The following is a 13,405-nucleotide window of genomic DNA, read 5'->3' on the forward strand; positions in this document are numbered from 1 at the left end:
GTTTGGCAACTTGGGAGTTGAGCAGCCCAACGTTCAGGTGCCGACAAAACCGGATCTAGAGGGTACTCCTATATGAAGAACAATACTGACCACAAAAGTTGAGTGGGTGACAACCAGCGAACCATAGCAAATAGATATAGTTTATTTTAAAATCTCATGGAACAATACACATATTTATATATAAGGTAGAGTACCTGATATCACATTTGTAGCATTTCAATAGCGAGTTCATAAGCCCTCGACTTAAGTTCCCATTCACGAGTACCCTCTCTGACGATCTTATCCCAGGCGTGATCACATTTGTCCATCCGTTCGTAGACAACATGTCGATCAGCGTCCTCTCCAAGCTTCGCGGCTAGTCTCTCCGCTTCGAGGGCCAGGGAGTCATAACCAGCGGCGATAATCAGAACATTGCGAGAAAAGCGACTTGGGTCCGCAAAGTAAGGGGAAATGCGGGGATCTTTGGTGTCAATATTCGACGGGACATAGCACTGCTTGAAGAGCCGGAGTAGCCATGCCGGCAGAGGAGTTCCACCAGATTCAGGTGCAGCCAGAGTATTGGGGTCGACAAACGCCTCAACACTTGGATAGAAAGCGAGAACGGATTGGAAAGTCGCTGGAGGAAACAAGCTGGAGCACGCAACAAGAGCGAGGTTGCCACCCGCACTGAAACCTGATATAGAGACGCGGGAGGGGTCGAATTCCTCAGACTGTTTCAATACCCACTTAACAACGTCTTCAACATCGTGGACAGCAGCCGGGAAGGGGTCCTCCGGTCCTAGTCGGTATTGAATGTCTAAGACTGAATAATTCGTCCGCTGGCTGATTTGGCGACAGAAGGCATCGTCACTGCCGTGAGCTGGGATGACAAAACCGCTTCCATGGAAATTGATCAACACGGGCCCGGGGGCATTCTCCTTGTGCAGCGGTGATCGATAAAAATGGGCTTTGATGGTTCGTTGGTGATCTCTCGATAGAATGTAGCGGACGGCATCGGGGTTAGAAGTGATTTTCCCTTGTAATCTCGCCAGGCTCCTTATAACAACGGCTGCAAACTTGAGATAGATGTAGAAAAAGAACGACATCTTCTGTTCCCTTGCAATTGAGGTTTCTGATCTGGTGCGCCACGATTTACAATCTACATTGGGGGATCAGGGTATATAAACCACATGCTCCCGAAGTCACCTGCATTCGGTTCCGAAAATATTCGAGATTTTTCCTCGGGATCGGACTCGGGTACATACCAATTCCGAGCTTGGTCAGGTTTGATTGGCGTGTTTGGGGGTTCATCTTCTTTTCCCAGCGGGTCCTACGGATAGATAGATCCACCAAATCCGGATGATTCTCGGCGCTGTCTGTTAGAGTAGTTCGTCCGCCCACCATTAGATCTAAAGCAGACATTGTGATGGTACTATGTAGATGCGATTCATGCAGAGCACGGAGCATAAGACATAGGCCTCGTATAAGCCAAAGTTTCCCAGCCATCTCAGTGACGTGGGTGGTGATCGACGCGGGGGCTTCAGCTGAAGCTGACTAAGACCCCCGGGGTTGTTTTGCGCCAGCCATAATGCAATCCATCATCCTCAGTCAGTAACGCTTCTATCCCAAGATTGTTGAGAATGGGTCACTGGAGAGATATCTTCAGCGCTAATGGCGAGCGGGCTCGTCATCGTCTCCATATAGAACAACGTCGATGTACACCATCCCTTAGAAGCTCCACATCGGACAATGGCTAACATGATATCTTATCTCCCAATTGACAGTGCTACCTGCTTATAACGTCGACGAAGCTTCTCCCCCACATCCATCAAAGGAAATTACCAAGGTTGCACTGCGGTTGAAGTACCAGGTCGAACAGGTGGTACCGTGCGAGCTCGAGGAGGATGACCTCACCAACCCGAACAGCCGGATTATCACAAAGGATGTCGTTCAGACCGCCAAGCAGGCTGGGGCTGATGAACTTCGTGGCTGCGTGGTGTTTGCCCTGCTTGTGTGTATAAGATGGTTTAAGTACCAAGCCACGGTTGAGCTTTGGGATTCGGATCTGCTTGAGAGTCGAGCCGTTGCATGTGAGGTTATTGCCAAGCGCATGTAGGTTGCACCCGCCATGCCGCTCGGATTCTTGTACAAAGCTAAACAACGTCACACAGCATTGAGAGCGAAAAGAACCCGGACTTCCTATTCAAGGACTGCCTGCTCAAGCGTTACTCGTATTTTGCCGACGGGGAAGAAACCACTCCGACTAACGTCATCGAACGTTCGGTCGACCTCCATGCCCTGAGAATTATCGGCTCCTCTGGCTATCAGAAATGTATCAAATATCTCTGGAATGGCTGGTATTGCCAGGAGGAAGGGAACCCGACCAACTTCGTTGAATACCAGAAGCGGGATGATCCTCACTTCTCGACACACTTCCATCCAGACCGCATGCGAGCCCCGGTTTATCAAAACATATGCCAAATCGTCTTCTCGCTGGTGTATCTCGCTCTGTACTCCGCCGTCATCAACACAGTCAATCCGACCGGAGACTTGGACGTTGCAGAGGGGATTCTTTATATCATGACTTTGGCATTCATTTGCGACGAGCTGACCAAGCTATGGAAAATTGGAAGAAACTATTTCGATTTCTGGAATGCCTTCAACTCGACATTGTACACCATCTTGGCGATATCATTTTTCCTGCGTATTGTTGCATTGACGCATTCTTCCTCTGCCAATGACGAACAAAGACAGGGGCTGAACAGGCTTAGCTACAACTTCATAGCCCTTGCAGGTCCGATGTTCTGGATGCGTATGATGCTTTACCTGGATTCAATCCGCTTCTTCGGTGCCATGTTTGTGGTCTTGAGAGTCATGATGAAAGAAAGCATCATTTTCTTTGCTCTCCTTTTCGTCGTTCTCGTGGGATTTTTCCAGGCCTTTGTGGGAATGGCACAAGTCGATTCCGATGTTCCTGTCATGGGCACTATCATCCAAGGAATGGCCAACAGTATCATGCAGAGCCCCGAGTTTGACACGTTCCAGGACTTTGCTTTCCCATTTGGCATCATTCTTTACTATCTCTTCAACTTTATTGTCATGATCGGTGAGTTCACAATCTAACCCAATTTCTCTTGATCCATTTGCTAATGTTCGCAGTCTTGTTGAACATCCTGATTGCACTCTACAACAGTGCGTATGAAGATATCTCCGGAAATGCCGTTGATGAATATATGGCAATCTTTGCTCTTAAGACGATGCAATTCGTCAGAGCACCAGATGAGAATGTCTTCATTCCTCGTGAGTGTACTCATTTCTACCGGGAAAGCGCGCTATCTAACGTCTACTAGCCTTAAATCTCCTCGAAATCGCCTTCCTGGTGCTCCCGTTTGAATGGTGGCTTCCTCGCCACTACTACGCCAAGATCAACGATGCCATCATGTCAATAATCTACTCTCCCCTTCTCCTTATCGTCGCATCTCTCGAGACGCGCGAGGCCCGTCGGATCAGATGGAACCGTCGCCGCGGTGAAGAGGACGATGACGACGTGCAGGAGTGGGAGCATGTCGCTGAAGAAGTTGATTTTGACATTGATGATACCTGGCGGCAGACTGTTCGCGAATCCACGGCAAATGTCAATACTGACACCTGCACTGTGGAGATTTTCAAGCTGCAGGACCAGGTCAGGGAGTTGACCGAAACTGTTCGGCTTTTGACTAACGAGAGGAACAGCGAGGCTCCGAGGGTGAATGGTGAGTCGAGTTCTAGCGGAAGTGAACACGATTAAGGACTTGAGGGTCTCAGTAATAGTCTGTATATAGAACTACGTACATACGGGTGGTATTCCTGCGTTCGCGAAGGTTTGAGTGGTTGGGCACTGCGTTGTTTCATATGTGACTATTCTTGTGATGATTTGAATGATTCAACGATGTTTGATATGTATCTCTCCTACGATCTTTTATCCGAGGAAACAATAAAAGCCGTATGCGTAGGCCTCTTCGTGCCAACAACGGTTCCCTTTTTTCGGGGCTTCTTTTGAGAGAAAAATTCGACCATTCCTCGACTACAATAAGTATGGCGAAAAGAAATACTAAAAATATAAATTTAAAAAAAAAAAAATTAAAAATAAAAAAAATTAAAAATTTAAAAAAAAAAAAAAAAAACAAAAATTAAAGTGATCAATCGTGATCGTCTTCTGATGAAGCCGAACGCGGGGGTCGAACCCGCAACCTTGAGATTAAGAGTCTCACGCTCTACCGATTGAGCTAGCCCGGCTGGGCTTGTTGAATAGGCCAACCATTTAATGTACTATAAGGGTAAATGAAGTTTTTGGTGGGGCAAATTCCCGACATGCAGTGTTATTTCAGTTCTAGGATTAGGATGCTCACTCTGTTCTTCATTCGCAGAAAATAGCCAAAGTGGTCCGAGAAAACTTGGTTCGTATAGGCAAGGCACACTCGCATGAGTCCTTTCCACCAGCTCCATACAAGTCGTGAGACGTCGTACGATCAATCAGCCATCTTCATGTTCTGGATATATATTGAGCTCCTGCATGTGAGCTCCTTTTATTCAAGCTGGTACCGGTGAGCTATAGCATTCAAATTAATAACCCTCCCAACAGCCTGACTTCCTTGGAATATCGGCCCTCCTCCAGAGTCAATAAGATACTGTGGTCGAGAATTCTGGAAACCTGCAGGCTCCTGCTGAGGTTGAGATTCCTGAAAAGCTTGAGCCTGAACCTGCGCTTCACGTTCTCTCTGCAGTGCTTCCACCCATAACCATAGCTGATCACTAACGGCCACATAGCCTGGATCTCTGGCACTGGCAAACTCGGTCATTTGCATGTGGTCACCGTGAATACTGCGATTGGGATGAGCGCTGAGGATAGCGGAGTGATCGGGTACTATCTAAAGTTACGCAATAAGTGATCGAACTTAAAGCACCCGCGGGCCGCATACCTTTCCGATGCCAATTACTGGCAATTCCTCAAAAAAGCAGAATATTTCTATGCTCTTATTATGATTCCGGCGATAATCCTCCAACATGGTATGAAACTCCTGCTGCAGATTCGCAAGCATCTCTGACCCGGGCTGCAGAACTTTGACGATGTCCTTATTTGCTCTGCGGAGCACGTTACCGAGACGCGTAAGAGGTATAGCCCAGTCGGCGATCGTCGAGCCGATGTGCGGAGTCCCCATGAAGGCGATTGCAGTGGTGGATGTCAAGATCTGTTTGAGGTGTTGTTGTGCGGCGCCGCGGGAGATGAGGAGGGCCTGCTCGACTACGAGACCGCCTAAGCTATGCGCGACGAAGATGAGGGGGCGTTGGTTCTGTTGCAAGTCAGTTTATTGCAGCCTGCAGTACTTGGTGACCCGAGGGTTCGGACGGTTCGGGACCTCATCCTTCGCATCGCCAGGTCATGAGCTAGCGACTTTCTATGATCTCGTAACGTGTTGGGGCCGGATATGTGTAGGGCGCAAATGATATCTGAATCGTACCCGAAGGTTAGGATCCGGGTATCGGGGAGATCGCGGGCCAGGAACGCTTGTGGCCAGAAGATCTTCGTTTGCTTGTGAGTCCAGGTTGTTTCGCGGTTTCCTGTCAGACCGTGGACGAAAACGATGCTGATGGTGACATATGTTAGTTTAGTTGGTGTGATGCGATGCGACTGGGTCTTGCATACTCCACACATGCGTCTGCGGGTTCGGAGAGTGTCTGGAGACCATAGTCATCCGCCGTCGATTGGAGCTTCATATGGGACAAAAACACTTATAATGCTGCAATGGAGTTGGTTTACACTGTAGTGGCCATCATGCAGCTGAAGGAAGAGAGATTCAGCTGAACAGGTGATGAGGGGGTTCGTGGCTGATCGCTCGTGATATGCATTAGTCTAGGTGCTCTGAACTCAGCCTCGTCTGCTTATCGCTCAGACTTCTTCCTCCACTACCCAAATGAATCTCCTCCCACTGAAGACTGGTTGGAGTAGAAAAAAATCAACCCCATCATGTCTTCGGCCACCAACACCATCCACACCCAAGGCGGCGCAGTGATCAGCGGCACCCTCACAGCTAGTCGCGACATAAACATAAGTATGAGATGACATCCCCGCGAACAACAACAACAACAACAACAACAACAACAACAACAACAACAACAACAACAACAACAACAATTAACAACCAGACCCCCCACAGACCACATCACAACCATCCGACCGCTAGCACGCGCCCTCCATCATTCCTTCTTTACCTCCGACCTATTCAAACAAGTCCAAAACGAGCTCGCTCTCCTTCTCGTAGCCCTCGACACCACCAAGGAGAACCTGGAAGGCACCAACTCGAGCGATACGCTCCTTTCGGAACTCGACAGAGAGCTACAGAACTGTCACTGGACACTACTAGATCTACAAGCCTTCAAGGAGCATTTTGAAAACGTCGGGCCAGACACCCAGGTCACCTGGGAACGGGTGGGATGGAGAACGGAGGATTTGGGGGAGATTCGGGCGAGGCTGTCGTCGTACACGGGTATACTGAACTTTCTGAGTATTAACATGATCAAGTGAGTATAAATGCGCTAACAAGACAAGACCTTACGATGTAAATCTGTGTTAACACGCTTCTAGATCCTCGCAAGCACATGTCGAGCAGTTGTTGAGGGTATTCATCGACGAAATCCATTCCGGTAGACGTGAAGGATCAGTCGTTTCAAATGACTCGCTCTCAATGAATGGAAGGGAAGCCTGGCGGCAACTGCGCAAAGAGCTGGAAAGCGTGGGAATTAGCCACGAAGCTTTAACTCAAAATCGGTATTTTATCTTGTCAACGCTCAAGAAAGCTATCTCTCAGGAAGGCCTTGGAGAAGATATCAATATCGACATTCAGGATATGGATGATTTAGATGAAACAAAAGATGGGTTCCAGGTATTTGCTCCCGCAAATGCGTTGCGCATCTAGTTAACCAATATCGCAGAAAGCTGCCCCTCGGCCACGAAGGACAGGCAATGGAAGACCTAATTCCATATTACCAGCATGGATAACAAACCCCACTCGAATTGCCAATACGCTGTATCAAAGAACCGGCACAAAATCCAGCAACGCAAGCAAGAACACCCCGCCGATTCATCCATCACAAAGCGTGCGATCAATCTCTAGTGCAAGCTCTAATACCTTTATGGAGAACAATGCGCTTATCCATTGTGCTAAAAACGGAGACTTAGATCTGGTCAAGCAGCGGCTGGCAGACGGTCAGGATGTCAACGTTAAAAACGACGCTGGAGAAACACCCCTTTCTCAGGCCGCTAAGTATGGACATATGGAAGTGGTTCGAGTGCTGCTGGAGCACAAAGTAGACATCAACCAGATTAACCCTGACGACGATAAAGATGCGAAAGCGCTGCATAATGCTGCGGAAAATGGGCATGATGATGTCGTTCGACTACTATTGGCGCATGGTGCGGACTTAAATGTGACGGACTTCTGGCAAGACAAGCCCTTGCATAAAGCCGCGGAGAAGAACCACATGAAGACGGTCCAAATATTGTTGAATAAGGGTGCGAAAACTGATTACAAAGCCTATGATAAAGCAAGTAGGGAAATGTCTAATGTCCTGTTCAGGAATGGGGGATAGCGGCCAGAATCGAAGACCAAGCACTCCATTTCTTCTTTGATGCCCCATTATTACGGAAATTTTTATTTCTCCATTGTATCATGTTGTGCGACGTGCAGAAATCTAGGGCACAATATATGTAGATAGAGCAGTACACCAGTCAAGCCAAGAGCTAGAAACAGTAATGTTAAGGTCTATAAAGGTACTTTTCACGGTTCATTAACAAGTAAACACATGATGCCAATAGTGTCAATATCAATCTTACCACATCTCTTCAAGATCATACTCATTACGTTCAATTTTGACACCAACCTCGACTCTGTTGACTTCCGTATATGGCCGGACTGTTTGGTATGTTGACCGCTCCGATAGAGCTCGAGTTTCCTGCCTATCCAGAACATACACTCAACTTCTACCCGGTTGTATCCACTGGTGAATATAATAGATAATGATAGGATCAGGGAACTACAGCTATGCAGCCAGCGTCCTTTGACTATGGCCAACACATACATTCTTTATGCACTTTGCATTCTTTCTGTCTTTTTGAATCTCTTTCCAATGATTGCCTTTTGTAGTTAGTCGATGGCTACCAGATTGTGTATAATTAGTTTGAATTTTATAATGATAGATATGTCAAAATATAAACCATCTTCATCAGTAATGCAATATAGCCTTCTTCAGTAGAGATCCTTATGGTCAGCCTTGATGAGATCGGCGCCCTTCTCACCAACCATATAGACGGGGTTCTGAATGCGACAGTCTGGAATAACAGGGAACACCGACGCATCAATCACTCGAACGTTCTTCAGGCCGTGCACCTTGAGTCCTCCATCGACCACGCCCTGTTTGATGTCCTTTGACAGGCGACAGGTTCCGCAAGGATCTGTAACCAAAATCAATCAGCAATGTGAAATTTATCGTGACATTCTTCTTGGGCTCTTACGGAATCCAATCTGAGCGCGCTCCAGGACCATCTTGTCCATTGCCTCGTCCGAGTTACGCGGCATGGGCCAAGGATAGTCCTCGCCGATGATGTCCCGGAGTCCCTCGCCCGTCATGAGAATATCATCCACAAAGCGGACTCCCTCTCGCAGAGCGATCACGTCCAGATGGTTCTCGAAAAAGTTGACGTTGATGTGTGGGTGATCTAGTGGGTTGGCCGATTGCAACTTGACCCAACCCGGCTTTGACATGGGACGCAATAGGTCGACAATCGTCGTCAGCCAGGTTCCCTCCGGAGGGATGGGGAAGTGCCACTGAAATGCGTCTGCGAACATAGGCTGTACAAGTTAGCTGTTATTTAGGCGGTATTAGGTTAGACATCTAGATGCTCACCACAAAGTCAATTTCAAAGTGTGGCTGCCCCGCCGGTCCAAATGGATCCTTCCCTCCATTCTCCTGTTTCGCCTTCACGTACGCCTGGATCTTGTTCAAGCGGTCGTCAATGCGGGGAAATCCCACTAGCTCCAGTAGACCGCTTGCCAGTGCCCCGGTGTGGTTCCGATTATAAGCCATGACCGCACCTTCCTTTTGCGGACCGGCACGCAGCAAATGATCATCCAAGCCCAAGCCATCCTTCAGCCGAAAGACATGCGACAAGATGGGATGGTCAACCAAGTTCTGACCCACATGGGGCGAATCAACGGTAACCTTGATGGCGAACTGCGCCAGTTCCTTTTCCGGGCCAATACCGGACAACATCAGCAGCTTCGGCGACTCGTACACTCCACCAGCGACAATGACTTCCTTGCGCGCCTTGATGGTGATATTTTCGTCGTTAGGTCCGCGGACGTCAACGCCAGTGGCACAATTGTCATTGATAATTAACCGCTTGCCGTAGGAAGACGACAGAATTTGGATATTAGGCTTGCCTACGAGAAAAGACCAGCTTGAGGAGCGGACGCCCTTGTAGATACTGGTAGCGCAATGAGTCAGACCTGACACATAGCCCGAGTAAATATCATCGTTGACTTTGAGGCCCTTGCTCTGCCATGCTTTGAGCAACGCATCTCGAAACGGCTGCAGCTCGGGCACCAAGTCCGCGTGCCCGATGTGAAGGGGACCACCCAAACCAATGTTCCTCACATGGGGGTAGTTATTATTGTCATCATGGTAAGTGACAGGCTTGTTGAGTTAGATTAGATAGAGTAGAAATGATGCGAGGAAAAGGACACACCTTATCAAAATATTCCTTGACTCCCTCCCAATTCCAGCCGCTACCACCAAACTCTTCCCAGTCGTCAAAGGTCGCCTTGCTGCCGCGCACCCAGGTGTAGTAGTTTAGGCAGCTACTGCCACCCAACACTTTCCCTCGCGTGTTAGGCTTCTCCACGCGGGTGTAGTCTTCGCGGTCGATCATTGTGGCTTTGTACTTCCAGTCATGGGGGCCATTGCGACACTCGAAGGCGCGAGCGGGAGTGGTGATCTCCCCGATGTTTTCAGGATCGCTAAATCTCAGTCAGAAACAGATGGACAAGAGATAGAAGTCGTACCCTCGACCTGCTTCGATTACGAGCACGGAAACTTTGGGGTTCTCGGCTAGTCGGCCGGCGACTACATTCCCAGCAGTGCCACCTGTAAAGCATTAGTTATGCACGATCTACATGAAGCAATACCAGCTACATGCCTCCGACGACGATGAAATCGAACTCGTTGGCCAATTCTGGCACAGTTATGTTCTTGACGCTTCCTTTAGACATGATTGAAGATAGGTAGAATTCAGATTGATTCAGAAGCTTGATGTTTCCCATTTAACTGTCCACTGTACAGCACCGGAATTTGATTCCAGATTAATGACATTGAATAGTATCGTTGGAGCTATTATATCAAGACATCTGTGGGTGGGGTCACGTCATTTTGATGCCTAGCTGATAAAGAGTTGACCCCAGAATGGGAGAGTCACTGGGAACACATATATGTTGAGATGATGCACTCAGCTAGACCGTTCTCATCCAGGATGGCTGTGCCAACAATGCTGGGCTCGGTTGAAGTTGTTCACAGTATAATTACTGCTTCCCTTGAAGTGGTTCAACAACAGCAACCATGCCTTTGGAGGATGGAAGCGATGAAGGCAATGACTCCCCAAGTGAGGTAGGTAGCCATGATTATCAGAAAAGTGGGATTGGTAATACATAAACCAATCATTAGTTATGCTGAATGCTGGGAAACATCACCCAAGGATTTGCTCCCTGGTGCCCGTTTGATCAGCATCTCAATCTAGTCAACAATTAGCTCCAGCTAGCAAAATGGATTAAGACAAAAAAGAATAGCAAGAGTTCATCTTCAGTAAAAATATACAGCGTAACCGCTCATTTCTGTCCTGCCGCACAACTTCCAAAAATATCCCTACCAGCAGCTGCTTCCGACATGACAAACTCATGCACACGAGCCAAAGCCTGCTCATTTTGGAAGATCACAGCATCAACCCGTTCCAGGATGTCTGGATGCCTAGCAAGGATCGTCTTCACCTCACCACGTGCCTCAGCCGCGGCGTCTGGAGCGAACTTGGCTGCAAACACCTTTGTGATACAGGCGTTGAGCTTGTCATTGGTCTCTTTGCCGAGGGTCTGCATGAGGAGTGTAAAAGGTCAGTAAGGACATCTATTTCCTCGATGATTCTTAACTCACCTGAAGATTAACACTGAGATTGACGCTCGGTGCCCACCACTGCGAAGTAGTTTGAAGTCGAGGTCGGGGTTCTGTTTCTGTAGGCCATCAATGTGCTCGGCCATGCGAGAGAGCTGTTCCTCGTATATGGGACCGTCTTCTGATGTGGTGCTTTTAGCCATGGTGGACAGTTGCAGAAAAAATTAATGAATGATGAAGCTGGCGATGAGGCGTGGAAAGTGGAAGCTCGGAGTGGGGGGTATCTCTTTTTATGTACTAGTTAAGAGATGATGCAAGTATATCTTGGCTGTTCAATATCAAGCAACACGATTTGATTTGTTCTTCGCAGATGTCTCTGATGCTGTCCACTTTCAACGAGGCAGTCCACATAACACCGAGCGGCCAATCGGCTGAAGACCCATCATCCTTCGCGCAGTGACTATGTTAAATTTGTATTTCTGAAGCGTTTTTACCAGTAACCAGATGATATGTTACAAATTACTGCCTTTTTTATTACAACTGCTGCATCGTATTGATCGCCGTGGTGTTGTGACGATGATAATAATTGTAGATAGCATGTCATAGAAATGATCATGAATTCCGCATTATTAACTACGAGACAGTACGCTTAGAAAGCCTTTGTAGTATGAAATCGAAATATAATTGGTGTATTACCAATACTTGATAAACCTATCGTCCCCTACTGCAGCAAATGCATGGAGCAAGACACAGTAGATTGCTTTGAGTATTTTTGACCTTGTCACTGGCGAGATCAAACCTCATTAAAGTACTCCTCTGTCTGCTCCCGTGAAGCCGACTCATTAGTCTTCTCATACATCCACCATCCCGACACCGGCTGAATCGAATCCAACCCAGTCTCCGAGGCACCCTCAAGTAACTGACCACTGGAACTGGCTTGAATACCCACCATACCAGCAAGCATCATGGTATCATATTCTTTACCATTGTCGTTGAGTTTCACGGGAACCGAAGCGTATCCAGCGGGGATATCATCTGTTTCGACTAGATGGAAAGCGACACCATCAAGCTTGCAGCCAGTGTCCCAGTTACCCGGCCGGCCGTAATAAGAAGGCTTACCATCTTCATTCCAAAAGCAGAATGCCGTCGCCCAGCCTGATAGATAGGTAGGGCCACTTCCACCGCTATTGCGATGAGCACATTTACCCCAGAAGTCTCGGAGGTCGGGCGATGTGGGATTGTCAAAGCAGGCGACGAATCTGTTCAGAACGGGAGTGAGAAGTTTTGTGAATTGAGCGGGTTCTTCGCCCAGTTGTGGGATTTTATCCAATTTCTTGAGCAACAATTCCCAGTCTTCACGCTCGCCGAGTAAAGTCACACTGGGGATGCCACACATCAGACACATCGTGTAGCTGAAGTATTTCTGCATGGTACCCATCATCTGGATGGCAGCCACAACCTTGTCGTTATTAGTAGTAGTACTAAATTCCGGCATAATCCACTTTTGAAGCTCCGGATCCAGGACGTTCTTTTGAATTTCATTTGTCATTCTGACCGCCAAAGCACCGAAATCCACGGTATGGATCGTACCGGCTTCAACGACAGTAAGCTCCTTTTGCCCTTCATGGGCGACAAAAAAGGAGCGCAACTCCTCTGCATGCGCATTGACGTAGAAGTTGATTTGGTTTAGGATGGCGAACCAGACATCGTCTGGGCGGATCGTGAGGTGGTGGTGGTGGTTGTATGCGTGATAGAGAGCATAAACGAAGCCATTCTTGGACGAAGTGATGTGATGGTCATCCAGGGGATGGGAGAAAGCGCTTTGGATGATTTGTTTTGAGGCGCGGAGGTTGTTGGGACATGAGGCTTTGAACAGGTCTTCGGTGGTGGACTGTTTCTTCTGCGTCCACTTTTTCGCTTGGTGGTCTGCGGTTTGTAGTGAGACAGGCATTTTGAAGTTGAGGATATGAGATGGTATGTAGAAGGTGGTTGAATATTTGTAGAAGTGATAAAATGCCGATATAAATAAGGTGGAAAATGATCAGCCAGCCACAATTGTACGGAGTATGGTTGCCTTGTGAATTTGCCACTTTGTGGCTGTGAGTCAACTTCTCATAGTTCATCAATTAACTAGTTACTCTTAACAAAACGATCGCTCTAGTTAAGCAGTAAAGTGGACGGGGCGCCTGGAACATCAAAATCAGCACCCAAGAGAAACACGTCTTTTTCACGCGTC

The 13,405-nt window shown here is 47.9% G+C and overlaps 6 protein-coding genes and 1 non-coding gene across 7 annotated transcripts; 2 read left to right on the forward strand and 5 right to left on the reverse strand.

The window, feature by feature from the left end:
* Positions 1-199: 199 nt before the first annotated feature.
* On the reverse strand, positions 200-1,130 carry ASPGLDRAFT_53613 (uncharacterized protein; the record flags this gene model as incomplete). Its single annotated transcript, XM_022548027.1, has 1 exon — positions 200-1,130. Exon 1 carries the CDS (start codon positions 1,083-1,085, stop codon positions 201-203), a length of 885 nt encoding a protein of 294 aa, XP_022395207.1. The 5' UTR covers positions 1,086-1,130.
* Positions 1,131-1,619: 489 nt separating this feature from the next.
* On the forward strand, positions 1,620-3,766 carry yvc1 (putative potassium ion channel Yvc1; the record flags this gene model as incomplete). Its single annotated transcript, XM_022545264.1, has 5 exons — positions 1,620-1,695; positions 1,764-2,091; positions 2,151-3,085; positions 3,139-3,279; positions 3,330-3,766. The coding sequence occupies 5 exons, from the start codon at positions 1,620-1,622 to the stop codon at positions 3,764-3,766; spliced, it is 1,917 nt and encodes a 638-aa protein (XP_022395208.1).
* A 415-nt stretch (positions 3,767-4,181) lies between these two features.
* Positions 4,182-4,254, reverse strand: ASPGLDRAFT_t179. Its single transcript has one exon. It is a non-coding gene; the product is annotated as a tRNA-Lys (tRNA).
* Positions 4,255-4,544: 290 nt separating this feature from the next.
* Positions 4,545-5,671, reverse strand: ASPGLDRAFT_138760 (esterase/lipase family protein; the record flags this gene model as incomplete). The annotated part of the gene is made up of 3 exons (XM_022541640.1): positions 4,545-4,886; positions 4,938-5,309; positions 5,366-5,671. The coding sequence occupies 3 exons, from the start codon at positions 5,669-5,671 to the stop codon at positions 4,545-4,547; spliced, it is 1,020 nt and encodes a 339-aa protein (XP_022395209.1).
* Positions 5,672-5,858: 187 nt separating this feature from the next.
* Positions 5,859-7,156, forward strand: ASPGLDRAFT_1212373 (uncharacterized protein). The gene is made up of 3 exons (XM_022540216.1): positions 5,859-6,068; positions 6,174-6,537; positions 6,602-7,156. Exons 1-3 carry the CDS (start codon positions 5,984-5,986, stop codon positions 6,930-6,932), a joined length of 780 nt encoding a protein of 259 aa, XP_022395210.1. The 5' UTR covers positions 5,859-5,983; the 3' UTR covers positions 6,933-7,156.
* A 991-nt stretch (positions 7,157-8,147) lies between these two features.
* On the reverse strand, positions 8,148-10,432 carry ASPGLDRAFT_1212441 (GMC family oxidoreductase). The gene is made up of 6 exons (XM_022540217.1): positions 10,211-10,432; positions 10,077-10,158; positions 9,761-10,031; positions 8,920-9,708; positions 8,528-8,864; positions 8,148-8,467 (listed from the first exon to the last, which is right to left on the reverse strand). Exons 1-6 carry the CDS (start codon positions 10,332-10,334, stop codon positions 8,262-8,264), a joined length of 1,809 nt encoding a protein of 602 aa, XP_022395211.1. The 5' UTR covers positions 10,335-10,432; the 3' UTR covers positions 8,148-8,261.
* A 1,393-nt stretch (positions 10,433-11,825) lies between these two features.
* Positions 11,826-13,187, reverse strand: ASPGLDRAFT_53618 (DUF4419 domain-containing protein). The gene has a single exon (XM_022548028.1). It carries the CDS (start codon positions 13,118-13,120, stop codon positions 11,963-11,965), a length of 1,158 nt encoding a protein of 385 aa, XP_022395212.1. The 5' UTR covers positions 13,121-13,187; the 3' UTR covers positions 11,826-11,962.
* Positions 13,188-13,405: the final 218 nt, after the last annotated feature.

This window comes from Aspergillus glaucus (genome assembly GCF_001890805.1).
Source record: "Aspergillus glaucus CBS 516.65 unplaced genomic scaffold ASPGLscaffold_48, whole genome shotgun sequence".
Taxonomy (NCBI): Eukaryota; Fungi; Ascomycota; class Eurotiomycetes; order Eurotiales; family Aspergillaceae; genus Aspergillus; species Aspergillus glaucus.

Excerpts from the sequence above, each read along its gene's own strand:
- ASPGLDRAFT_1212373 (XM_022540216.1), top strand. The coding sequence starts at position 5,984 with ATGTCTTCGGCCACCAACACCATCCACACCCAAGGCGGCGCAGTGATC. Across the intron at positions 6,069-6,173 it reads TAGTCGCGACATAAACATAA|ACCACATCACAACCATCCGA; the intron begins GTATGAGATGAC and ends GACCCCCCACAG. Across the intron at positions 6,538-6,601 it reads CTGAGTATTAACATGATCAA|ATCCTCGCAAGCACATGTCG; the intron begins GTGAGTATAAAT and ends ACACGCTTCTAG.
- ASPGLDRAFT_1212441 (XM_022540217.1), bottom strand. The coding sequence starts at position 10,334 with ATGGGAAACATCAAGCTTCTGAATCAATCTGAATTCTACCTATCTTCA. Across the intron at positions 10,159-10,210 it reads CGATTTCATCGTCGTCGGAG|GTGGCACTGCTGGGAATGTA; the intron begins GCATGTAGCTGG and ends AATGCTTTACAG. Across the intron at positions 8,865-8,919 it reads ACTTTGAAATTGACTTTGTG|CCTATGTTCGCAGACGCATT; the intron begins GTGAGCATCTAG and ends TAACTTGTACAG.
- ASPGLDRAFT_53618 (XM_022548028.1), bottom strand. The coding sequence starts at position 13,120 with ATGCCTGTCTCACTACAAACCGCAGACCACCAAGCGAAAAAGTGGACG.